General features: G+C 41.8%; 1 protein-coding gene across 1 annotated transcript in view; it reads right to left on the reverse strand.

The window, feature by feature from the left end:
• Positions 1-14,230, reverse strand: part of LOC107285904 (sodium- and chloride-dependent betaine transporter-like) — a 57,065-nt gene extending 42,835 nt beyond the window's left edge. The window contains exons 1-2 of the mRNA XM_015814170.1: positions 14,223-14,230; positions 6,053-6,264 (exon numbers count right to left, since the gene is read on the reverse strand). Coding sequence (XP_015669656.1) covers positions 6,053-6,260 — 208 coding nt within the window. The 5' untranslated portion in view covers positions 6,261-6,264; positions 14,223-14,230. The remainder of the gene's footprint in view (positions 1-6,052; positions 6,265-14,222) is intronic.
• Between the last annotated feature and the right edge of the window lie 12,726 nt (positions 14,231-26,956).

Genomic DNA, 26,956 nt, shown 5'->3' on the forward strand with positions numbered 1-26,956 from the left:
TTATTTTATTTTATTTTATTTTATTTTATTTTATTTTATTTTATTTTATTTTATTTTATTTTATTTTATTATTTTATTTATTATTTTATTATTTATTTATTTTCTCTAGTCGCCCATCTCAGCAAACGACTCTGAGCAGCTCACAATTCAAAAACATATATTGCAATTAAAATCTTAAAAACATTTCAAAACAATAAAAAGAATAAAAACTTTTAAAATACAAAAAAACCCCATTAAGACATCTAATCCGAGTATATGTAGTCCTCAACGTACGATTGCAACTGAGCCCAAAATTTCTGTTGTTAAGTGAGACATTTGTTAAGTGAATTTTGTCCCATTTTTTGACCTTTCTTGCCACAGTTGTTAAGTGAATCACTGCAGTTGATGAGTTACTAACACGGCTGTTAAGTGAAACTGGCTTCCCCATTGATTTTGCTTGTCAGAAAGTTATAAAAGGGGATCACACGTCTCTGGGACAGGACAACGATCATCAGCATGAACCGGTTGCCAAGCATCTGAGTTTTGATTATGTGATCATGGGGATGCTGCAAAGGTTGTAAATGTGAAAAACGGTCATAAGTCACTTTTTTCAGGGCCATTGTAACTTTGAACGGTCACTAAATGAACTGTTGTAAGTTGAGGACTACCTGTACATACAAAGCAAGAGGAGGTAGGGCCCTTGGCGCATGTAGCACCCAGTGGTAGGATTCAAATACCTGAACATCAGGTTATCTACAGTACATGGATGCAGGCCTGGGCCTCCGAGGCCTAGAATGGACTTCCAGAAGTGACATCCACGCACTTCTAGTAGGCCGTTCTAAGCCTGGGAAACCTCCTCCAGGCCTCTGAGGCCTAGAACGGACTTCCAGAAGCAGCATGGGTTCAGTTGGTTCTCCGAACTCATCAAAATGTAGCTACCGGTTCTACCGAACCAGTGCGGATCAGCTGAATCCCACCACTGGTAGCGCCCCAGGCAGGAGCTTAGCCGGGACTTTAAAGCTTTATGGAAGGCGATCAGGGCTGGAGGCCACTCTAATCTCTGACGGGAGGATGTTCCTCAGAGCAGAGGCTGAAAAAGCTCATTTGTTGATTTTCTTCATGGGGCCACCTTTTCCTTCATTAATACTGAAGGGTAAATTTCCCACCAGTTCAGGCCTAAGCCTAAGTATGGCTGCCTAAATCAAGTCAGTGTTTTGTGTTCTCACATACAGCACATTGTGTCACACTTCAAAAGAACATCATTGAACTGGTGCAGAAAAAGTCACTCCAAATAAATGGTAAAAGACTACATGAGGATTTTTTAAATTTCAAGATCGTAGTGAAGGGAGATAGTATAAATGTACAATACAGGTATTCCTTGACTTACAACCACAACTGAGCCCAAAATTTCTGTTGCTAAGCGAAACATTTATCAAGTGAGTTTTGCCCCATTTTACAATCTTTCTTGCCACCGTTGTTAAGTGTATCACTGCAGTTGTTAAGTTAGTAACATGGTGGTTAAGGGAATCTGGTTTCCCCATTGACTTTGCTTGCCAGAAGATCGCAAAAGAGAATCACATGACCCCGGGACACTGCAACCGTCATAAATATGAGTTAGTTACTAAATGTCCGAATTTTGATCACCAGACCATGGGGATGCTGCAACGGTTGTTAAGTGTGAAAACTGTCATAAGTCACTTTTTCAGTGCCGTTGTAACTTTGAACAGTCACTACCTGAACTGTCACAAGTTGAGGACTACTTGTAACATGCAAGGTATGTAGAATATAAATTAACTCAATGGATCTTTGGACTTGAGAATGCTGAAACAACCCTTTTCATCTATGCCAAACTTACTCTTTTCATTTGTTATCTTATCAGTACAACCTCTGTGCAAATTGCTTTCCAAGTCTATAAAAGTTGATTGAAAGTAGGATCATATAAGCCAAAGATGGCTCATCAGCAATGGCTTTTTAGTAGTCATTCAATGATTCAAGAATTTCCCATTCTCTTCCTTTATTGAAATATAAAAGGCAGCACCATTAAAGTGGTGTTCTTTATTTTTTAAAGATATTTCACAACTTGAGCCTGTGTTTTTGGCCAAGGCACAGAACCATTAATCAAAATCAGCAAGTTTATTTTCAGGATGTTTCATGATTCTAATCTCTCCATAGACTATGTGCAAATCCACATAGGTTAGGTATAAAGATAAAAATGGGCCTTTTTCACACTTTAATTTGGTACTTTTCACTACTATTAAATCACTCAAGTGATGTGGAAGTTTAAGTTCTGATTAAGTATCAGGGCTACATGACTATCAGAACTGAATTAGCAAGGAAGGCAGTAATAAGTCCAGTGTCTGTTCTGAATGTTAAGATAAACTCTAAGAATGTGTGGACATGGTAAATTCATAAAAGAGAGGGAGGGAATGTGCAACACCACAATAGTGCTTAATTTGCTAAATAATCTGAGACTCAAAGATTTGGGCCTTTAAACGAATAGGAACTTTGAATCCTCAGACTTTTCCAAGAGTTTTGGGGTATTTATGGAACTTGGAGTTTTGGAATGCAAGAATCTTCTCCCTTGGACCTTGCATTCTGCAAGCTATCCTAATTTGATCAAATGAATTCTCTCTGTGGCCAACCCATAAGATTATAAACCCCATCACTTTGAAAAACAGAAAAAAAAGGAAACACACGCTTTGTTCTCCACACTGACCCATGTTTTCTGGACTGTTGTAATAATGCATCGGTTTGCAATAGTCACATTCTGTTTCCTGATTTTGTTTTCTATAGTTATTTGTCTAGTCCCAGCAACAATAACTCTGACTGTGATGCATTCCCATGATGGACAATTAACTACAAGGCCTCAGCAAGGAGCATTTCCCTCTGGCCTGAATGTAGCCATGTTAAAAACATTAGACCTCTGACATCCTCAACTATTTTCTCAGCACCAATTTAAATCCAGATAACTGGAACTTGAGGCCAAAAATAAAGCTACCTTATTTTGAATCCATACTGAATCCAATGAGATACGTGGAATAATGCATCATCAGCTATATGTTATAAAAATGTAGGTCACTCTAAAACGTCAGTTTCAAGCACATCAAGTGTTCAATATTTAGTTAGCCTTTTGTCACCAGAACTTTGTCAAGTGCTTCTGTTGAAGGATAGCATCTTCCCAGTTTCTCAAGCACAATATGTTGTCATTGGGGAAAAGTGATTTCCTGCCCCATCATTGAGTCAACTAACTATACTGAGACTACAGGTGGAATGTAGCTACAGGTGGTCCTTGAGTTGCAAATGTAAGGGAGCCTGCCCACTCCGTTTGTAACTCGAGAATTCGTGGGAGTGAATCTCGTAACTTGAATGAGATCACTCCCTGCTTTCACCCACACATTTGCTAATTGAATGTGTGGGCTAATGCGTGGTTTAAGTGCACATGAGGTATCTCAGAATGGGGATGGCCATGTGGGGCCTAATGATGGAACACTCCCCCAAGATACCTCATGCTTCCCCCCTCCCTCCCTGCCATGCCAGACTCACCTTGCAAAAATCCTCTCTGCCGTTGTTTCTCCTCTCTGCTGCTTTGAGGGAGAGGAGAGTCGATGGAAACTCCTGGGTGCTGTAATATCGCACGAGTTCAGGCACCCATCCTCTTTTGTAGAGAATGGGTGCCTGAACTCTTGCGAGATCACGGACCACAGAAACTTTAATTTTTGGGGCGGAAAGTTTTTGGATGCCTGTCTCCTGCTCCCAACCACCCCAACTCCTTTCCACCATCGCTGTTTGAGTGTCTATGGGGCACTTTGAAAAGGAGTGAAACAGAGCCTTTGAAAGTGCTTCATAGGTGTTCAAACACTTTTTAACTGGATGGAGACCTTAGGGAGACTGGAAGCTCCGTCTGGCTGCAAATGGGGTGTTTTAAATGGAGCATTTCAAAGCACCCCATTTGCAGCCAAACAGAACTTCTAGCCTTCCCAAGGTCTCCATCCAGCTAAAAAGGGTTCTGGCACTGGTGGAAAGGAATTGGGGGGAGAGAGAGCAGGAGACAGGCATCCCAAACACTTTTCACTCCAAAAATCAAAGTTTCTGGGGTCCGTGATCTCGCGAGAATTCACGCACCCATTCTCTGCAAAAGAAGATGGGTGCCTGAACTCGTGCGATATTACGGCACCCAGGAATTTCCATCGACTCTCTTCTCCCTCAAAGCAGCAGAGAATAGAAACAATGGCAGAGAGGATTTTTGCAAGGTAAGTGAGTCCGGCATGGCAGAATGGGAGGGGAAAGCAGTTGTGGGGAGCAGGGGGGGCACTAGGGTGAATGTTGCAGAACCTCCACAGTCATTCGTAAGGGCGAACAAGTGCTATAGTGCTGCAACATTTGTAATTTTGGGAGTTACTCGTAAACACTAGAGCAGGCATGTCAAACTCGTGACGTCACGTGACGTCGCGCAACATATCGGGCCGGTTTTGCCATTGTCGGCAATGTGGTGGGCGCGGCTTCCACGTGACGCATCCGGCCCATGGGCCGGCAGTTTGACACCCCTGCACTAGAGGGTGCTTATTGCATAACATCGAATAAGCGCTAAGTGAACGTTCTAACTCAGGGATTACCTATACAGAAACGTGATGAATCCCTATTAAACAAGATCTGTTGTGCTATTAAAGATTCTGATGCCCCCACCACTCTCTGTAGGTTCTCCCCATGAATATCTATATTTTAAATTAATTCTTTGGGGGCAGTATGCTCATTTATCATATTCATTCACTTTTGTATCTGCAGTGAAATTTAGGGGATCAAAAAATGAAGCATCACAATATTGTAGTGCAAGCCCCACCCCTTTTCTTTATGCACTATGAAGTGAGATACATATATATAAAGGGAAGCCCTTGTAGTGTGACAATGTGCCATAACAGCCACAAAGGCTATATAAGTTTGTTAGACTTATATATCCTATTGTTCCTCCAGAAGATCAAGAACCATACATAGCACTTCCTCCTCCAGATTCTTCTACAAGTTAGATTGGACTGGGAAAGGTGAGCTAGGGGTAAGTTTACCCTTACTCAGTGAAATTTCATGGCTTCCATCTCCCGTATCTTTTCATTTCCTTAAATACTACACCAGTGCTGTTCATATAGACCAGTGATGGTGAACCTTTTAGAGGCCGAGTGCCCCAAAACCGCCCCCCTGCCCCTGTCCCCACTCCATCCCCCACCTCACCTGCCCGCAGGACCACCCACCGCCTCCACAGCCCGCTGTAGCAGATCGCTAAGGCAGCCCAGCAGTGTCATGGCGGCCATCCCCTCTGCCCGCACCCCGCAGCATCTACGCATGACAGGGCACAAGGGTGGAGTCTTGTTCCTGCTGCCATGTGCTTGGCTGTGCTGCTCTGTGCCCGGGGGCGACTCTCCTCTGGGGGGGCTGCTGGTGAGGAGGGGGCCGTGGGGGGAGGTGGGGCTGGGGCGATGGTGCACGTGCCCACTGAGAGGGCCCTGAGTGCCGCCTCTGGCATGAGTGCCATAGCTTCGCCACCACTGATATAGACTCTTGACGAGTACAGTAGATACTGTATGTAAAACTTCAGACAACAGCTGCTTCTATGTAATAGTCATAAATATAAATAGGAATATTTATGACCATTAGACAGACATGGTCATTATCCATTCTCATTCCATGTCCATTCTACTTCTTCCCTAGACCAAAGATTTTGGCACAATTTTAAAACAGAAAGTGTAACATATGGAAGGCTGTACAGATTTGTGATTTTCCTACTGATAGGGACAAATGTGTGGCTCATAACATTTTGCATTGCCAGCACAAACAATCTGCCAATAATCTGTCCCACCAAATATGATGATGAGATGATTCACAGGTTGGTCCATCACCCAATGGTTTTATTATGAGTTGTTCATTTTACATTGTAAATGTTTATAGCCAGTTTTATTTTTTAATCTCTATATTGCACATGATTTGCTAATTTGCAACTTCACATTTGTTTCAAAGCTGTTGCATAATAAACAATGGTCACAAGCAATTACATGACACTGAAAAATTATGAATATTGGATACTTACCACCTCCATTCTTGTAGCAGAGATAAGGAAATCGCCAAACGTTTCCCAGACCAATGATCTCTCCAGCCACAGACAGCACATACTCTACTTTGTTGGTCCACTGGCCTCTTTCTTCCAGCTCATCCTCCCCCTTCCTCGGTTTTGCCTTTGTCTCTGGCACAATTACAGCCCCATTGAGCTCCACATCCCAAGACTTTTTGTTCCCCATGGCCCTGGAAGTTTAGGAAAGAATGAGAGAAAGGAAGATCACATATTGATACGATGCTTGTTCAGCTTCCTGAGCAGGGCTCCTGGAGTGCTGAAAGTAACCAAAAAGAAAACCCATGGAAGTGAACAGGGATGGTACAAAGCACTTTGTTGCATGCAATAGACTAGCAAATGATACCTCCTTTTCCTTCAATCAAAATTCTGATCTCCAGGCCTTCAGGTTTTATTTCATTGACCCCAGGTGGATCCTTTAATTCTTGATTTTAAAAAATCCCACAAACTCTCTTTCTGAGAGTAAAAATACAACACTAACAAATTAGACAACTGGCTTTATATATCAGCCAAAAAGCAATTGTTTAAAGTATCTGATTCATTCTGCTTATTTGGTCATGCAGCTTTCTTTGGCTTGGTCTTATATTGCAGTTCAGTTCCCATAATTCCCCCAGCCAGCATGGCTTTCTAGCTAGAGAATCTGAGAGTAGAAATTGTCTTTGAAAATGACTCTGAAGCTATGGCAGTTACAAAACTTACTACGCTGATTAATACCTATTCTGAGCTTACTGCATTAGTTAGCAGCAGGTTTCCATATTCAGTTAAAAATATTATTTATTATTTCATATATAAGCATCGTAGCACTGTGATATGTCAGAAACAGCCTTGCCAAATGTTACTTTCCTCATCCAGTCCAAACACCTAGAGAAGGTCTCTAGACAGTCCCATTCTCATGGGAGATAACCTGGATACCTTTTGCAAAATTAGCACTCATTCTCTGGAATGCAGTCCCTACTAGAGGTACGTTTGGTCCTGACCTTCTTTGCATTACATCATCATATAAAATTTTATACTGAAGAGTAACAGGTTCAAGTGGATTATTTTAACTGTCTCCCCACACTCCACCTCCTTTCATTTTTCTTTTTAGATGACTCCTTTTCCCTATATTCCAATTTTAGCTTTCCAAGACAAATTCTATTTCCTTATTTTCATCTTCCGCTGATCAGTGGAAACTGTTTTCCAGATAGCTGAGATACTTCTTATTTTACCACCAATTCTTTTGCACTTTCTTTTCCGTTTACTTTTTTATCAACAAATTTGCACTTGCTGCATTGAGGATCAGCCTTGTTGTGCCTCAGTCACCTCACCCTGTTCCTTTTAACAAGAACTCCAGAGATCTTTCTGATAGACATGGTATCTGGCTAACCAGCTAAGCTGAAAGCTCATACAGAGTAGATTCCTCATCCTGGTTCAGGAATTCTGGGAGTTGAAGTCCACGAGTCATAAAAGAGCCAAGGTTGCCTACCCCTGCCCTAGGCAAAATGGAATCCATTTGGTAAAGCTTAGTATGAGTCAGATTCTTAATTCTCCACAATACTGGCATCAGAAAAAAAATAAGGTTTGCTAGATCTAGATTATATCAGTTATATTCCCTAACTGTGAAAGTGTTATAAAGGCAGATTTAAGCCCTATATAACCATGATGGCGAACCTATGGCACGTGTGCCAGACTGGGCACGCAGAGCCCTTTCTGTCGGCATGCGCACCAGAGGGACGCTCCTCTCCCCCTCTCCATGTGCGCCTGACTAGTGGGAACTGGAGAGGGCAGGGGAACCAAATCCAGCAGCGCTCTCGCGGGAAAAGCTGTGAGAGCTGGGTGGGGAGAGGGGAACCTATAAAAGCAGGTTTTGGCGGGAGTGCAGCGAGAGAGCGAGTGAGCGAGCCTTTGGAAGTGATGGTGGGCATGAGTTTGGAGAAGACAAGTAGGACGCGGAGTCCGTTTGCACTTTGCAGAAGGCTAGTGGAGGAAGGAGGACACGTATGTTTGGACTTTGGAGAAAGGGAGAGAGAGAGAGAGAGAGAGAGAGAGAGAGAGAGAGAGAGAGAGAGAGAGGGAGGGAGGGAGGGAGGGAGGGAGGGAGGGAGGAAGGAAGGAAGGAAGGAAGGAAGGAAGGAAGGAAGGAAGGGAGGGAGGGAGGGAGGGAGGGAGGGAGGGAGAAGGAAGGAAGAAAGGAAGAAAGGAAGAAAGGACGGAAGGCCGGGCCCACCAGCGCCGCTGGGCAGATGTGCGGCCAGGCCTGCCCAAGTGACGCCGAAGCCAGCCAGCCCTCCTGCGGGAGCATGGGGAGAGGGGGGAAGAGTGGCTATCCCTGAGCACCACGCCTGCCTCCCTTCAGGCTCCCTCGGCCTGTCCTCCCCTCCAGGCTGGGGCTGGTCAGATTCCCCCCATGGGCAGCACTGCTCCTGTCCCCGGCCAGCCTCCTCCTCCATTCTCCTCCTCCTTCTGTGGGCAGACCGTGGCTTACTGAGCCAGGCGGCACCTCTCCCCACATACGTCCTCAGGTGGAGGAACTGGGCAGCCATGACTCTCGCTCCCCTCCAGCCTCCATCTGCCCGAGGCCCAAGCTCGGCGCACCCAGCTGGCCGGTGATGGGCTGGAGAGCCCGGGACGGTGGCAGCCACCCCAGGACGAGGGGTAGGTGGGGTGGGTGCTCCCGATGTCCACAGGGGAAGAAACAGCATGGAGGCTCTGCGTCCAGTCCAGCCCAGCCCCTGCACAGTACAGAAAGTGAGGCAGCAGCCCCATGTGCATCCCCATGCGCGAGTGCACCCCCGCCTTGCCAGGCAAGTGGAGCCTGCACTCTTCTGCCGCAGATGCTGAGAAAATTATAAAGGCTACAACCCCATGCCTGTTTGGAAATAAGCCATCCAACTAGAAAAAGATGAGCAGAGGTAGAAGAAAGTGTCCTGTGGTCTGGGATAGCAAGAAAGGATGATAGGTACCAGCCTTCATAACTGGATATGTTCCAAACTACCCTGTTTTCCAAATTACAGGAAAGAAACTAATGAAAATCTAGGCCTTATATTTCTAGGCATAGAAAATTGACACATTCCGTTTTCTAGGAGGCTAGACTGATTGATTATAGATTGAGTTGTTAATATGCATTTATACCGTATTTCACTAGAATGGGAGTTAGTAATATGGCTGCATGGTGCCAGGACATCCATTCCTCCTCTAAATTCCTGGATATTCATGTGTTGAGTCTAGCCCTGTTTAATCTGTGTTTGGTTTGTTATCAACCAGATGAAAAATGCTTGGGTGCCCATAGGTTGCTAGATAGCACAGTTCTCCAGTTTTGCTAAGTTTGTTTGCAAAACCTAGCAAGTAGCTTAGGTTTTGAAAAGGGCTTTTGTGTAAAATCTTCTGGTAATGCCCTGGCCTGGATGGACTGGGACTGCTAAGCTAAGTGGTCTGGTAAAGAGTCATGAGCAAATATAGTTTCCTTAGTTGAATCTATTGAAAATCAAATGCTTTAAACAAACTGTTGAAAATACAAACACACAAACTTATACATACATACACACACACACACACACATAAAACACAATTTGCAAAAAACCATTGAGACAGAAGCTGACAAAAAGCAGCTTCTGAAGCTATGGGCTTCACATATACATATTCATACACACAATTCTATTTTACTCCACTAAGTTTATATTAATAAGACAATATATTTTCCAGTTGGAATACCTTTTAAAATGTACCTTCCATTTTAATTACTGGAGGAAACATGAACTATACATCAAGCAAATAAATAAAATGCTTTTGTACAGAACTTTCTTTAAGGTGCAACGTTTTAAATAAATGTCTTTGCAATCCTTTTTAAAAGAAAATTCCCTGTTTCATATTTGTATATATTATTAAAATGTATTTTAAAATATACTTTATGCAGGCTTTTTAAATATACTCTAAGTGCTTTTTTTAAAAAAAATATCTTTTGGTATAAAACTTACATAAGCAAATGTGCATATGTGTGTATGATTTGAATTAATTACTTGGAAAAGACTTAATTCACTTTTGTCCTCAGTTCCTTGGCAATGAAAGTCTGTTTTGAAATTCTTGCAAATCCATTCCCATAGAAGTCCCTGGAAAACTTTTTTTTTTTTTTTGCAATCCATTCTATTGACATTTTCTGTCTATAGTGCAAACATATAGACAGATGTGACGAGTATGTTTGGAGATGTGTGTGTCTTTTTTCCCTTGATTTTTGCTTAAAAAATAAGCTGGTGGGAATTCTTGAAAGTTTGAATTAGGAGCAAGGAAAGTGAAGTCAAATGTTCACAATGTGCTCAATGCTGGCATGGGCATAAATGATTACACAGAATTCCCATGAATGGTCCATTCAAGAAAATTTGAATAGTTGTCATTAGTTAATGATACATGGATAGATACAAGAGTCAATATGATAAGGCATCAACCTTTTTACAGTTTATCACAAATGATATCCAGACAAGCTAATATCTGCTTGGATTCCTCTGGAAACCTGTTAGTCAATGTTTAGATCAGGACTGCCAGTCCTGGCTCTGGTACAACTCCAGTAATAAAGTCCAAGTCTGAGGAACACACAGCAGAAAGCTAGAGGAATGTAGCAACTGTCCTTTCATTTTCAAAGTCTCTGTAAGAATTTACATAGATTAAAATGATTTCCATTTATTTATTTATAAATGTTTATGCCACTCATCTCCCCTACAAGGTGACTCTGGGCGGATTACAGGTTATAAAACAAATAAAAACCAATTAAAAGATTAAAACAACATAAAAGTTAAAATATTATTAAGAACTATACTAAAACCGAAGTCTTCTTACCCTGTCAGCCATCTCCAGCAGTGAGCACCCTCCTCGGGGGCCCAGGCCAGCAGGCAAAGCCAGGTTTTGATTCCCTTCCAGAAGATCAAAAGGGAGGGGAAAGTTCTCACCTCCAGGGGAAGTGTGTGGGGATGGGGATGGGGCCACAGCAGAAAAGGCTTTTCTCCTTAACCCCACCTACTTCAAACCCTTAGCAGATGGGATCTGTAGCAGGCCTCTTCCATTGGCTCAAGTGGGGTAGGCCTGTCCCATCAGGGAGAGACAGTTGTTCAGATACCCTGGGCCCATGCCACGTAGGTCTTGGGTTATTTAAAGTATTTACACAATTATTTAATCTGTTGCAAATTTACAAGCACATTTTGTCCATAGTCACTTGTGCCTTCTGTTTGGATTTGTATGATGCACTCTAGACGGGGTGTCCGTGAACATCCAGAGGCTGCAACTGTTCCAGAACACAGCAGCACGTGCAGCTTTGAGTGCTCTGAAGTTCATCCAAGTAACACCACTGCTGCATGAGATGCACTAGCTCCCAGTTGCTTTCTGGATGCAATTCAAAGATCTGGTTATCATCTTTACAGCCCTATATGGCACAGAGCCAGATTATTTGTGGAACTGCCTCTCTCTGAGAGCATCAGCCCATCCTTCTAGTTTCGGATGGATGTGCTCCAAGTCCCCTCCCTTAAATGTTGCCAGCTGATGGGATCTAAGAAGCTTGCCTTCTTGGTGGCTGTGCCAGTCCTTTGAAACATCCTCCTATCTGAAATCCAGGAATCCCCACCTTTTAGTCTTCTGGAGGCTAACGCATTGGGCTAGGATGGGGGTGCAACGATGTTTGGTCTGGCAATTTAGGGGAAGGGTACTTTTGCTTTTAACTATGTTTTTATGGATTGTAGTGAGCTATCTACAGTCATAGGAGATATATAGCCATATGTCCACTAAATATATAATTCTGCAGCAATAAAATATGCAGAATTATTATGCAGACATCTGCATATAAACATATGGGGATGAGAAATTTATGGGAAAAGATACCTGCCAGATGAAATCTTCAGTTGAATCGTGACTCAATCACAGACAGTTCCATTGAATTATTTCTGAATAGGCATGTATAGGACTTCACATTTAAGAACTTGACACCATAATTCTCTAATGGGTTGGTTCAGTGTTTCTCAACCCCAGAACTTTATGTAGACTTCAACTTTCAGAATTCCCTAGCTGGGATGGGGAAGATCTTACAGTGGCTGAAGTTGAGAAACATCGGACCAGGCTATTATGACAAGCATAGAGTCAGCATTCAAATTATTCCAGCAAGAACAAAAATCCTGCATAACATACCCTTTTAAAGATAAGTCAAGGGCCGGCATTTGTAATAGTGTAATTAGCCCAATGCTGAAAGATTTATAACACATTTCTCTGTATGTCTGTTCACTACTAGTTCCCACTGAATCCAACAAATAAGCACATTTAGATTTCTAAATGACAAATCCGGGTGGATCCAAAACATATAAGCTAACTTGTTGCAGGATAAAATTGCTCCAGCAGCATAAAAAGAGTTCAGTTCCAAGGGTATATTTGGTTATTCTTAGTCCTGGATCATACAGTCCAGAATCTGAAATGTCAAACTGCATTCCCTTGAAAGCAGAACCAATGGGAAGGGACCCTGGGAGCAATTCCCCCAACATTTCCAAGGCTGTAAGTTCCCCCATGTATTCCTGCTGTATGTTATTCCTAAACAATCATCTGTATGAATCGAAAACTCACTTGAGCCATGCCTTCTAAATAAAGACTCTGTCCCCAGAGTCTTCCAGATGTTGGTTGTGCTTGCTGGGAAATGTGGCAACTATAATCTAATACATCTGGAAGACTCTACGTACATTCAGGATACTTATGCATAGATTTAAAAGTAATTACTCTTCAGAGTTGGCATTTTGCTAACTTTTGCAATGCAGTTCTGCCTCACCCCCTCCTCCAAGAAAGTAACACAAATATTTTTCAAAGTATGTTTTGCAATATTTACACATGCCACCATCTCAATATATTATTTTTAGAAATACTCATTTTGGAGAAAAAAATACACACCTATATACACACACAAATATATGGAATGATCAATCATCTATGTTATTTAAAAGAATCCTACATTGAAAAAAAAATCAGAAGTAATCCACTAGACTGAGTAATCTACCTTCATTTGACCTCTCCTAGACCCTAAATATAAGAATTTCTTCTTGTATCCTTCAAATATGTGCAGTAATAACAGGCAATACTTCCCATCACATGAGAGCAATACAGCTGTTAAAAGTCATAGAAACTGGTATCAAACTGGACATCTGATTCAATCTTTCCATTCTAAATGGGCCCTTTTGGACATGTGGCCAGTCAGAGCCAACTAGAGCTAGCCCAACCACTAGCCAAGAGAAGCAGCTGCCTCAGGAACAGCATTAGCAGCTTCCTGACTATAATTCCTTGGTGGCCAAAGCCAGTCCTTCTCTTGAGGTACATGGAATTATCTACACTGTGCAGCTTGCCCTGCATCTCCTAAGCTATGCCGGATAGAAAGTCATCTCCCTTGGTCAATGCTAGAAAGTCAAGTAGACATCCCACAGACTTTGATGCATGGAATGGAAGCATTCCTTGCTTCCCCTAGCTCTGTTAAGTTCGGAAAATAATAGTCACCAGGTTTAGAATCCTGCTTTCATGAGGTCCTCTTTGTCAAACATCTGTCAAGCGTGGCAGGACATAGAGAGAGCCAACATGATTTCTCAGTCTAATACAAACCAATTCCCAGCCCAGATCTCCAATCCCATATCTGTGTTACCTTTGCTGCTTTATTTGTCACCCTTGACTTTCTTGAGCATCGCTTGCCGGCATCCCAGCCCATCTCTCCCGTCCAGAAGCAAAGTCTCTTCCTGCCTCTTTCTGCTGAATCCTTGCCACTGCTGGCAGTTTAGCATCTCCTACAATGCTGTTCGGCTGCAGAGCTGCAAAATACCCATTGGTCTCTCCCCCCCCACCCCAATTCCCATAACTCCAAGGTCTTGCCTCATCTCTTTGGCTCCTGTCTCTTATAGTTTTGGTGGAAAGATAAGAGTCAGAAAAAAAGTTTCCTGGAAGCTACCCTCGAACCAGTTCATTTTCTTCAGCTGAAGCCCCTAACCAAACAAAGCCAAGGGTAATCCTCTTGAAGAGCTGGCTTTTTCCACTGAGTAAACTAATTATTGGAGAAGCAAAGATTCCCTTACTGCTGATGCTCCCTCGCACGCCCAGATGTGTAAGGTTCAGTCAGGTTACCAAACATGGACAGGCAAACGGAAAAGTCACTCACCTCTCAACTTGTTCCACTAGAAATCAGCTGTGGAACAGAATGAAACATTAACAGGGGAGGCTCAGGGCCATGTGAAGAAAAAGCGCTGTTTGAGCAAACAGGGAGTCCGTTCCTCCCTCCCGCCCCTTTCTCCCCTCCCCTTTTCCTTCCCCTCCTACAAGTGATTTCAAATAAATGATCACCCGAGGTCTAGGGTGGGTGGAGGTCTGGAAGAAAGCATGTGTCTGCTTGTTTGGAGGTTTTGTTGCAAAGGAGGGAGGGACAAGGGAAAGGAATCACCCGCAGCCGCTCCAATCTCTTAATATTTCTCCCCTTTATGAAGTTATGCAAGAGGGTGGGTGGGGACGGGACCTGCAAGGAGGCAGGTTGGCTGGCAGACAAAACATCAAGAATTAACTTCTTAGGGTACTGAGACCAGAAGGAGACTGGCCTTCTGCACATACAGTACTTGCAAGGAGCTGCTTTGTTACAAGGCTGGAGTTCAAGATCACAAATATCACAAATAGAGCCCCGTGATATAAATGGGTCTTTTTCTGTATGTGTGCCTGCCCCCCCCTTTTTTTTTTTTGCATCTGGGACATTGCGTTATGGATTTCATTTGTATTCCCTGCCTTGTTTCCTTCAAGAATTTCAGGCGGGGATATTAGCCCTACAATAGCCCTTTGAAAGAAACCCAGCCGAGGGCTATTGGCAGACTTCCTTCCCTGACAGTGGAGCTGAAGGGAGTTTCTTGCGTTTACTCTGAGTAAGCTTCACTGTGCTGTTTTCTGCTGCTGGGGTTGTTTTTTTTCTCCTGGCCAGCCAATGTTTAGAAAATGCTAGGCGACAGGCACCAGGGGGGGGTTTTTCTAATATTTAAGAGAATAACAGAGTTAGAAGAGACCTTAGAGGTCTTCTAATTCAGGGCTTTTCAACCTTTTCACCCATTGTACCACTTTTAGGATATGGCAATATCCAAGTACCACCAGTCACCTAGCAAGGTGTCAAACACTTGATGACCAAGGGAAAAAGATGATAAAGTACAGGTAGTCCTCGACTTACAACAGTTCACTTAATGACTGTTCAAAGTTACAATGGCACTGAAAAAAGTGCCCCCTAAGCCACAGCTGAGCAAGACACCTGTCTGCCCACCCAGCGGCGCTCTTCCTCCTGCCTGAAGTTTTCATTGTTGTGAGCATTTCTGTTGAGGATTGGCAGCGGGGGTGGGGTGGGGGGGTGTTTGGTTTTTATTCCCCCTGTCTGCTGGGTGGTTGCAGCAGGTTTTGGTCACTTCATATGACCCTGAGACATGGTGACCGTCATAAATATGAATCAGTTGCCAAGCATCTGAATGTAAATCACAAGACCCTGGAGATGCTGCAACATTCCAGCTGATCGGCACTTCTTCTGGGCTCAGCAGAAGCGCCAGGATCAGCGGTGAGCTCCAACTGGAGCCTGGCGCTGATCCTGGTGCTTCCACTGAGCCCTGACAGCCCCGAAGAAGCGCCGATCAGCTGGAAAGCGGCATTGATCCTGGCGCTTCCGCTGAGCCCTGACAGCCCTGCAGCTACAGCCATCTCTCGCTCAGGCTTGTGCGGTGCTGCCACTGGTTCAGCTCATTCCCCTCCCCCGCTACCACTTTTTTAGGATGGTTGCGTACCACCTGCCAGGTGCCAATGTACCCCAGGTGGTACCTGTACCACTGGTTGAAAAGCCCTGTTCTAATCTATACCAGGGATCTTTGAAGTTGGCCCTTTTATGACTTGTGGACTTCAACTCCTAGAATTCCTCAGCCAGCGGGCCTGGCTGAGGAATTCTGGGAGTTGAAGTCCACAAGTCATAAAAGGGCCAAGTTCGAAGACCCTTGTCCTATACCATTTCAGACAAATGATTGTCCAATCTCTTCTTTAAAAACCTCCAGTGATGAAGTACCCACAACTTCTGGAGGCAAGTTGTTTCACTGATTAGTTGCTCTAACTGTCAGGAAATTTCTTCTTATTTCTAGGTCTGTCCTCTCTTTGATTAGTTTCTACCCATTGCTTCTTGTCCTGCCTTCAGGTTCTTTGGAGAATAGGTTGATTGCCTTCTTCTTTATGGCAGCCTCTTAGATACTGGAACACTGCTATCATGTCACCCCTCGTCCTTCTTTTCATTAAACTAAACCAGCTCAATTCCTGCAACCGTTCTTCACGTTTTATTTGATGCAGAAAGCTAAATCCCACAAAGGTCACAGATAAGGAGCCCCTTACACAATGCTTTATAATGTAGAGTAGACCACCTCAGTACTGTTGTCTCAAAGCCAGTTCTCTCTACAATGGTGGCTCTTTTCCCCATGCACAGAAGGTCACACAACTAGCTGGTAGTGGGAGAGACATGTCAGATCACCGAGTCTAAGAGGTGTGGAAGATACTCACTAATGACATCCAGTTCTCATGAAATATACCAGGAAATAGCTTGCATGAAGTACACAAGGAGAAAAGTTAGCACTTCATCCAATAAAGGTCCTTCACCCCTATGTCAAAGATATCATTAAAGTGAATAATTTTCTAACAGATATCTCTATATTGTTCACTGAAAATCAGACACGAAATTATAAATAAGACAATACCACAAAATAAGTTTACCATCATTTCTTCTTCCTTTTTAAAACAAAATTAAGATAGGAGGTAGGAAACTCGACTTAATCCCAGATATCTAAATTAATGGACTAGAAGACCTCCAAGGTCCCTTCCAGATTCTATTCTATTCTATTCTATTCTACTCTACTCTACTCTACTCTACTCTACTCTACTCTACTCTACTCTACTCTACTCTACTCTACTGCTTGTTCCCATACCAGCTTACTTTTGCATGGACAACATCTATGATAAGATGAGTTGTGGCCGGAGAGGGAGAATCTTCTTAGTGTGGCTTTCTATCTGCACAATTCTTTCTCTGGAGAACACTAAGGGTTTTAATTTTCTCAGGTTTTTAAATATAGTCTATTTTGTCCTGCAAGTTTGTGAACTATGGAAGGATGTCCCATGGGATGCAGACAGGGGTATGTGTGTGTATGTGTTGATTTTTTTTTTCCAAAGCCAGAGAGAAAGGGTTTTTTGGATCACCTATCCACTCACTGGTAAAATCACACTACAATACATTGAGGTATGTTATCAGTGTGTGTTTAATTTCTTTGGTAAATGCCTGAAAAGTTTATCTGAGAGGTGGCATATAAAAAAACTTTTTTAAAAAAAAAATTAAGTTCAAAATCATTTAAAGAAGGCTCAAGACTTCTGAAGGTTCAATAGTTAGGACAAAGACAAATGTTCATTAGATGTGGCTTTTCTAACATTGTTGCATTATTTAAAATAAAAGCTGGGAATGAACGAGCTTCTGAAATTTTCATTTGAATGTGTAGGCAGGGAGATAGCTGGCCTTAAGGACTGAAATGATGCCTGTTGTAAATGAGGTTGCATTTCTGAAGAATAATCATATTCATGATTTGAAAGTGCTCTTCAATCTTCAACAATTCAAGTAGCAAGAAGCATCTGTGCACTACTACATCTATTATACCAGCCTTAACTTTATATGACATATATCAAGATTTTTATATGTCTTGACTTCTGCAAAGTGCTTTAAAGTAGGGTAGTTTTCAAAATTGTCCAGAAAAAAACGGTGTAAAATAAGCAGGATCTTAATCATTGCAAAATACATAGATCACAATACATTTATCTTGAAAGATCTGCACTGGCTTCCATTTGCTTATCAGCACAAGTTAAATTGTAGGGGGGGAGTTGAAATCCTAAAGTTATTTAGATGAGTAAGTGAGACCCTTTTGAAGATGCCTCAATCACTAAACCTAATTTTTATAGTTATTTAGCTCAAGCTGGCTTGGGTGTTCATACAAATGCAAAAGCAGAGTATGGATTCAATAAACAAAAAAATGAATTGATAGTTTCATTGAATTACTCCAGGGAAAGGAAAAATTCTCCAACAGGTTCTCAAGAGGAATAGTCTCTCTTAAGTGTTATACAGCCCCATCAGTCCTTTTTTTCTCAAGGAAGCCTGAGAGATGCCAGAAAACTGAAGATGTCATATCACCTTTGTGCTGAGTCAAGCACATCAGAGCAAGACAGATAATGACAGCTGAGATATTGCACAACATATTTAAAAGATCTTTGTATCAAAAGGTCAAAATCCCCAAAGGCTGTATTTCTTGATCATGGGATATATTATGCTATATTAAAGGAATGATAGAGCAATCTTAGTTGGGAAGTGGGCATAAACTGACATAGCAAACAATCCATTCTACCCAAGCCCTGCCTACTAATGTTGGTCAGGGGTTATGGGAAGGGAGGGGTTTTCTGAAAGCAGCTCAAGGAAATATTTGCTATTTTGCCTTTCATCGTTATACCACTGCAACCAGCCAGGACTACATCAAACATGCCAGATCCAGAATGCTGTGGATTTGAACCAAGGCCACTCGGAGCCATGGAACCATTTTTAATTCTATAGATACACCTGAATCAGTTTTAATGCTGGCAATAGAACCACATCAGCCAAGATATCCACTCCAAACACACTTTCCAGTAGGTTCAGCTGTACTTTTATTTTCAAGGAAGCATGTATGAGACTATATCACAAATGAGGGGTCCTTGGTGCTCTCTGAGTTTGCTTGTTTTCTTGCAGACATTTCATGTTACCAAACTAGGTAACATCATCAGTGTTAGTAGGGAATGGGGTTTGCTCTCATTTTATATACTAGTGGCTTCTCTTGTCCCAAAGGTGCTTTTTCAAGAGGCAACAGGTGACTTTCAGGACACAGATAAACCTCCAAGTGGCCTCAATGACTCTATAAAAGAATGCAAATGACCAGCTGTCTGCAAGGAATATAAATCTTTACATTCCCTACCATCCAGTCAGAGCTGAAGAAGCTTCTTGGATGAGAAGTGAAACATCTTTAAAGAAAAACAAGAAAGTCCAGTTGCCTCTTGAAAAAGCACCTTTGGGAGAACTATGACCTGGATGACTGAGAATCTCCATAGACAAGTAGCTTCTCTTCAGATAGATACTGACAAGCATTATGGTGCAAGCCATGGTATTCCCTATTGAAATCTAAGTTGGACTTAGAAGAAGCAAGATAGGAAGATTATTGACTGAGAGTACCATGGATAAGCAAGAAAATAAACAAATGGTTTAATCAAACAAATCAAACCAAGAGTTCTCACTTGAACGCACAAATCATCACGCTCAAATTATCCTACTTTGGACAATTATGCAAAGACCCAGCTCTCTGGAGAAGGCTGTAATGTTGGGAAAGGTGGAAGGAACAAGAAGAGAACAGCCAGCAGGAATGTTATAGTGGTTATAATTACAGTGGTGATGTGGGGGGAGGGTATTGGAATTGCTGAAGAACCAGGTTAGGGACAGATAATCACAGAGAAAATCTATCTATGTGATCACTAAGAGTCAACAATGTCTTGAGGGCATACAGTTAATCAGTCAATCAATCAAGGTACTCTTGTTAATCTCATGCTTTCCCGTTTTGCTGGGATTGTAACTCTGAGCATTTGGAGCTGGAACTTGTTAGAATTGCCATCTTATATCTCTGCATGGTGCACAGTAGGGAAAAAAACTGCTTTAAATCTTTTAAAATACAAGAATACAACTACTAAAGATGTAATTATAGAGTTTTCCTAAGAAAACTCCAATCAATATTATGGGCAGTTAAGCATCAGTTCATATTAATTTGTTGCACCTTCTCAACCATTTCAATTTATCAATTTATGATGAAGTTGTTATGTGGTTGCATATTTATGAAACATCATTCTACAGTATCTATTATTGTTTAGTATCTATCCATGGCCTGAGGTTTAATCAATCAATGCATTATTTTCATGCATTTATAGTTAGATTATAACTAGAGTTACAATCTATAAGAAGAAAACCTTTAAATGAGTCTGGCATTGGGGTAAACCTTCAATATGTATTGACTAATTCAAGCAGTTTCTTTAAATGATTTCTGAGACAGTACATTATATTAAATTATGTACACATCTTAGATAATTTTTATTTCAAACTGCACAAATTTAACATGTGTTTGATCAATATGTTAACTGAATATTGGGCAGATGCAAACGTTCTTAATTAAAAAAAACCAGACCTCAGAAGGCAATAAATATAATTAATTTACTGGCCAACACTGGTTTTAATAATATACCATAAACAATGAAAAAGGTGTTTGGGTTATAATGAAAACAAAGCACATACTCAATCAAACCTTCTAAATCCCATTAATCCCAATGGAACAAAACCAAGTATCTCATAGTTACCCTTTATTTATTTATTTAATCTTCATTTACAATCTCGCTTTTGCTCTTATAGGTGCCAGTCTACTGAGATAGAGTGCAATAAATACATTAAAAATGGACCTCTGTATATTCATGATAAGGTTCTTTCAAGGAAATCAGGACACTTTACATATATTTGCAGTGTATATATTTGAAATTGTTTCAGTTACCCGAAGAACAGTCTAGCCACTATGCCATATCAAAATTAGGATGATAATTTAAATGTTCTAGCCCATATTGCTTATAGGCAATGATCCAAAATTGTTTAAGCTCGGTAAACAGGTTTTCTAAAGAATCTAAAATTCTAAAAAGAAAATCAGCCAATATAGAGGTACTTTCATATCTTTCTTATTCAATCAGTATGCACAATAATCCTATATATAAATCTAGTATACTTAGATTTCAGTAAGGCATTTGATAAAGTAGATCACAACCTACTCCTTGGTAAGCTAGAAAAAGGTGGAATAGACAACATCACCACCAGATGGATCTATAGCTGGCTGGCAAACTGTACTCAACAAGTAGTCCTCAATGGCACTATATCCACATGGAAAAAAGTAAGCAGTAGGGTACCACAAGGTTCTGTCTTAGGCCCAGTACTCTTCATAAATGACTTAGATGAGGGAATTGAAGGGGAACTCATCAAATCTGAAGATGACACTAAACTGGCAGGAGTATCCAACACCCCAGAAGAAAAACTCAGGGTCCAAAAAGATCTTGATAAACTTGAACAATGGGCCCTATCCAACAAAATGAGTTTCAATGTGGAGAAAAGCAAAGTTTTACATTTGGGCAAGAAAAATCAAAGGTACAAGTACAGATTAGGCGAAACCTGGCTTAAAAACAGCAACTGTGAGAGGGACCTTGGAGTCCTAGTGGACTATCACTTGACTATGAGCCAGCAGTGTGCAGCAGCCGCCAAAAAAGCTAATACAATCCTGGGTTGTATAAATAGAGGCATAGAATCAAGATCATGAGAGGTATTAGTACCGCTTTATAAAACCCTAGTAAGACAACACCTGGAATACCGCAGCCAATTTTGGTCACCATATCACAAAAAAGATGTTGAGAGTTTGGAAAAAATTCAGAGAAGAGCAACTAAGATGATCAAAGGCCTGGAGACTAAAACATATGAAGAACGGCTGCAGGACTTGGGTTTGGCTAGTTTAAAGAAAAGAAGAAATAGGGGAGACATGATAGCAGTCTTCCAGTATTTGAGGGGCTGCCACAAAGAAGAGGGGGTCACGTTATTCTCCAAAGCATCAGAGAGCAGGACAAGAAACAATGGTTGGAAACTGATCAAAGAGAGAAGCAACCTGGAATTAAGGAGAAACTTTGTGACAGTGAGGACAATTAACCAGTGGAACAGCGTGCCTCCAGAAACCGTGGGCGCTCCATCACTGGAGATTTTTAAGAAGAGGCTAGACAGTCACTTGTCTGAGATGGTATAGGTTCTCCTGCTTGAGCAGGGGGCTGGACTAGAAGACCTCCAAGTTCCCTTCCAGCTCTATTCTATTCTATTTATTTACATTTTACACCCCACCCCTATGATTTGCCAAGCAATGTCTTGCAGTGTCTTGGCTTCCATTATTGGGAAACCTTTGCCATGTCACTAGAAAGATAAAGTTTTGTAAAAAAATAAAAACAAGGCTGAAGGAGATTGGCTAACTATCCACGTGACCAGAAAGACAAAAATAGAGTAACAAAAGCCAGCTGCTGTATTATGAATGCCACCATTTTCATTTTCATTGGCTAAGTCCAGAAAAGCCACTTCCCATGTTCTGCATGCTCAAAATATTCCTAGAACGGTGTCAATTATATTCTGCGAGACCCCTTTGCAATCTGCAGTTCAAGATGGGTGAGCGCTTTGGGGTTCATAGCCACCAAGATGCTGGAGGACAACTTTATTGGCGTCTGTCAGTTTCTTACCTGTTTTGATTCTAATTAAAAATAAAAAGTTGAATGTTAAAAAAATAAAGTTAAATGTGAAGCAAGCCTCCCCCAGAGCAAAGCACCAATCTCTAGCATTCTGTGGTTTTATAGGTTCTCCTGCTTGAGCAGGGGGCTGGACTAGAAGACCTCCAAGGTCCCTTCCAGCTCTATTCTAATTCTAATTCTAATTATGTCTCTTGGTCCAGTGTAGGGTTACACAGAACTTCTAAGAAAATAACATTGGCGAATGGATGTAACCTGATGCTTTCCATGGAAATGTGCTCTACTCTCTCCCCATAGTGACAGGGTGGAATGATGGACAATATCCAAGAAGGAAGAGGAGAAGTAGGGGGAATAGCCTCTCAGCCAATTTACCTTCTGATATATAGTTATATTTTGCAACTGTATATTATACAAGGGCATAATAAAATGTACCAACAACCAAAAGACATCAGAGACTGAACCAGTGAACTATGGTTCTTTCCTTAGAAATAGCCTAGAGATATTCTTTTTTTTAATCCTGTTTTTAAATATTTAACTTTTATTGAAGCATTTTGAAGCCTTGAATGTCAATACTATTGCATGAATTGCTGACTAGAAAGGTTCTTCACTTTTTAAATGGGTTTTGTGCTTAACCAGCTTAGGAGAAGCAGGTGATATTAGTCACGTGAACAGAACTGATTTGCTACAGTATGTCCTTCGTAGATAGCAATCCAAGGTGTCCATAATCTGACTTCCTGCCCCTTTTTTTCCAGCTTGTCACTGGAAAAGTTGGCCCTTCAAACTCAAACCATAATGAAAATATAATGAAGACAAAGCTGGCTGTTCCACAGAAAGTTAGAAATCCATTTCAGGAAGTCCCCTTAACCAGCCACAGTTAGATTTCCTGCAAACGTCTCTGGATATTTTAACTCCTGCCCTGAGACAGCAGACAGTCTGGAATCCAGACAGACATTTTATTTAACATGCAGAGTCAAAGCTTTATTTACTCCCTCCAGAAAGCCTACTATAAAGCACAGGAGATGAATTCCTGAGTCCTGTTTAAATGTCTTATCTGAACAGATTGACGTGTGTGGCATCTCATCAGTCCTTGTGGAGAAGGGATAATTCTCCATAATGAATTGATGGTCTGGTCAATAATTTGATTTTCTTTTAACTGTTCTTCTGTGTCTTCCAACTATCACCAATCCTTAAGTTATATAACTTTAATCCAGCAATTAATTGCTCTATTATAGCTAATAAAACAGACTGAGAGTGTGGCAAAATAGAATTTCAGAGCTCCATAAGACATCCCCATCTTCAGGAATTTTCTTTCCCTACCAAAAAATAGCAGACTTAGGTCATGTGTCCTCTTTTAAACAAAATAATCAATTTCTGCCCAACTATCAGCTAATAATAGGCAAGCCCACTGAATAATTCAGAGACCTGCAGCAGCATTTGCTACTCAGTTTTTCCTTCCTGCCCACTTATTTTCTGTTGAAAAATTCTCTTCTGTTGAAATTGCTCACATGGGTAAATCTACATGAATTACAGGACTGATATAAATCACACTCCAGTTTGGAGGCATACTGGGAAGATGGGGCTTATAAGCAAAGTGATGCATAGCTCCTTACTTGCATGATTCCCAGCAAATTTCACCATATCTTTTCTTCTTTGGAAAAAACTTTCTGATTTTAGAAAGAAGCAACTTTGGAGGCTGGGAGAGATGAAGTGGATGCTTCTAATGTCATATTTCTCCTCTGAAGTCATGAAACCCGCACTTGCAGTTAGGCATTCACAAAATGGAGTTTAAATAGTAATAATAAACTTAATCATCAATCACCATCAAACTTTAGGCACACTGCTCAGTTTAACTATAGCAGGGAGGGGTACTTGGCACTGCTGCAGCACAGACTGAGTGGGAACTCCTTACCCTGTTGGTATGTGTGTAGGTTTCATGAGTTGTGTGCATGCATCTCTTAGAGCAAGGCTTTTCAACCAGTGGTACGGGTACCACCTGTGGTACGTTGGCACCTGGCAGGTGGTACGCGACCCTCCTAGAAAAGTGGTAGCAGGGGAGGGGAATGAGTTGAACCGGTGGCAGCACCGCACAAGCCTGAGCGAGAGATGGCTGGAGCTGCAGGACTGTCAGGGCTCAGTGGAAGTGCCAGGATCAGCACCAGGCTCCAACTGGAGCTCTGCGCTGATCCTGGCACTTCTGCTGAGCCCTGAAGAAGCACCGATCAGCTGGAAAGCAGCACTGATCCTGGCGCTTCTGCTGAGCCCAGAAGCGCCGATCAGCTGGAATGTTGCAGCATCTCCAGGGTCTTGTAATTTACATTCAGATGCTTGGCAACTGATTCATATTTATGACGGTCATAGTGTCCCAGGGTCATGTGAAGTGACCAAAACCTGCTGCAACCACCCAGCAGACGGGGGGGATAAAAACCAAATACCCGCTACCCCACCCCCCACTGCCAATCCTCAACAGAAATGCTCACAACAATGAAAACCTCGGACAGGAGGAAGACCGCCGCCGGGTGGGCAGGCAGGTGTCTTGCTCGGCTGTGGCTTGGGGGGGCACCTTTTTCAGTGCCATTGTAACTTTAAACAGTCATTAAGCGAACTGTTGTAAGTCGAGGACTACCTGTACTTCATCACTTTTTTCCTTTTTTTTTTGATCATCAAGTTTTTGACACCTTGCTAGGCGACTGGTGGTACTCTGATATTGCCATATCCTAAAAGTGGTACAATGGGTAAAAAGGTTGAAAAGCCCTGTCTTAGAGGGACCATAGCCTCAGAACAGAAATATGACTGGTTCTGGCTTAATCTTGACTACAGTAGCAGCAGGCAATCTTGTTGCTGCAGTTAATACAAGCTGCAAGCTTCTGCCCTTTTCTCCAGACAGCAGGCAGGCAGGCAATAGCTGGCCTATTCCGGATCATGGAGCTTCCATCCCATAAAGAGTATCTCCCCCCCCCCAACAGGTTTAATTCATTTCTCTCCTCCTTCCACAAAAGTTTTAATTAATATTAAAACTTTAATTAATTAATTAATATCACGTTTCAGGCTGAACAAGGTCCTTGATGGCTGTTAACTTCATACAAATTCAAATTTTAAATTAATAATAACTATACTTCATAATATATCCAGGGAAGAGGAAAAGAAGGGTGGGTGAAAGAAAGGGGATGTGTTTTGTGTATTTTTTTTTTCAAATGTTTCTTTCATTACAATATCAAACTCCAAACAAAGAAAAGACATGCCAGAAAAGTTTAATGCTTACAATATATTGATTGCAACTATAAGTTATCAATGAATTTATATTATAGTGAGTTTATATTACAGGTAGTTCTCATTTAGCAACCACAGTTGGGACAGCAACTTGGTCATTAAGTGATGTGCTCACTAAATCAAAAATCTTATAACTGCAACTATGCTTATTATTTTACTTTAGCTGTCCTTTTACTCACTCCCCAATGTTTTGGAATGCCCAATCTGATGCCTGGATAATAAGCAAGAAAGGAGTTTATGTTTGTATTTACATTCCTTGAAGAGGAAAGTATTACAAGAGAGTAAGCAGGTAATGGGAATGCACATCTAAAGGAATATGCTGTTTGCCTTGAGTGTCTCTCAGCCACTTTGGACAGGGGTCTCCAACCCCCAGGCTGTGGCCCACTATCGGGCCATAGCCTATTCGCAACTGAGCCATGTAATTGGTGGGCTGGCACACATGCATGCATGTGCAGCTTGACTTGTGCAAGCAGCATGCTGGTGCGCAGGCTCATGCGCATGCAGATCAACTTGCGCAAGTTGAGCTGCAAGTGCATGTGTGCCAGCCTGCCACTTGCCCAGTTTCCCTCTCCCCTGCTGGGCTGCCAAACCATAAAGGTTGGGGACTGCTGACTTAGGAGGAAAACAAAAAACAAGGTTGTGAAAGGGATTAAAGTCTTGTCAGTTACAGGCAGTATCTGCCAGCAGCTAAGTAAGGTCACAGAGCTGAGTTTGTTAACTTGAGGTTAGCACCATTTGGAGAAGCAGTTGTACTGTAGAAAAAAGCAGCTCAGAAAGAGATTACTTGTTTAGGCAATTTCTTTGCTCTGTGAAAATAAGGGGAGAGAAAATGGGACAAGCACAGAACAATGTGTACTAATTGACTGTAAAGTTAAAGAGATGATAGAAAGAAAGAGAGAGAGAATGATAGAAAGAAAGAAAGAAAGAGAGAGAGAGAGAGAGAGAGAGAGAGAGAGAGAGAGAGAGAGAGAGAGGGAGAGAGAGAGAGAGAGAGAGAGAGATGCTGTGAAGTTCATAAAATCAGGCATTAATCACAAAGTTGCTTTTTCACCACTGCCATAATTTTGAATTGTCATTGCCCAAGATAGTCTTTAAGCAAGATTTACCTGTATAATCTGTAAGGATATGTATGTAAAGCCAATTTAGTGTAGTAGTTAAGATACTACTGAGTTACTTAGGTAAAATGACTTTGGGCCAGTTTTCGTAGGCCTAGGAATAGGAAGG

Source organism: Protobothrops mucrosquamatus, unplaced genomic scaffold, assembly GCF_001527695.2.
Source record: "Protobothrops mucrosquamatus isolate PMUCROS unplaced genomic scaffold, P.Mucros_1.0 scaffold226, whole genome shotgun sequence".
In the NCBI taxonomy this organism is placed as follows: Eukaryota; Metazoa; Chordata; class Lepidosauria; order Squamata; family Viperidae; genus Protobothrops; species Protobothrops mucrosquamatus.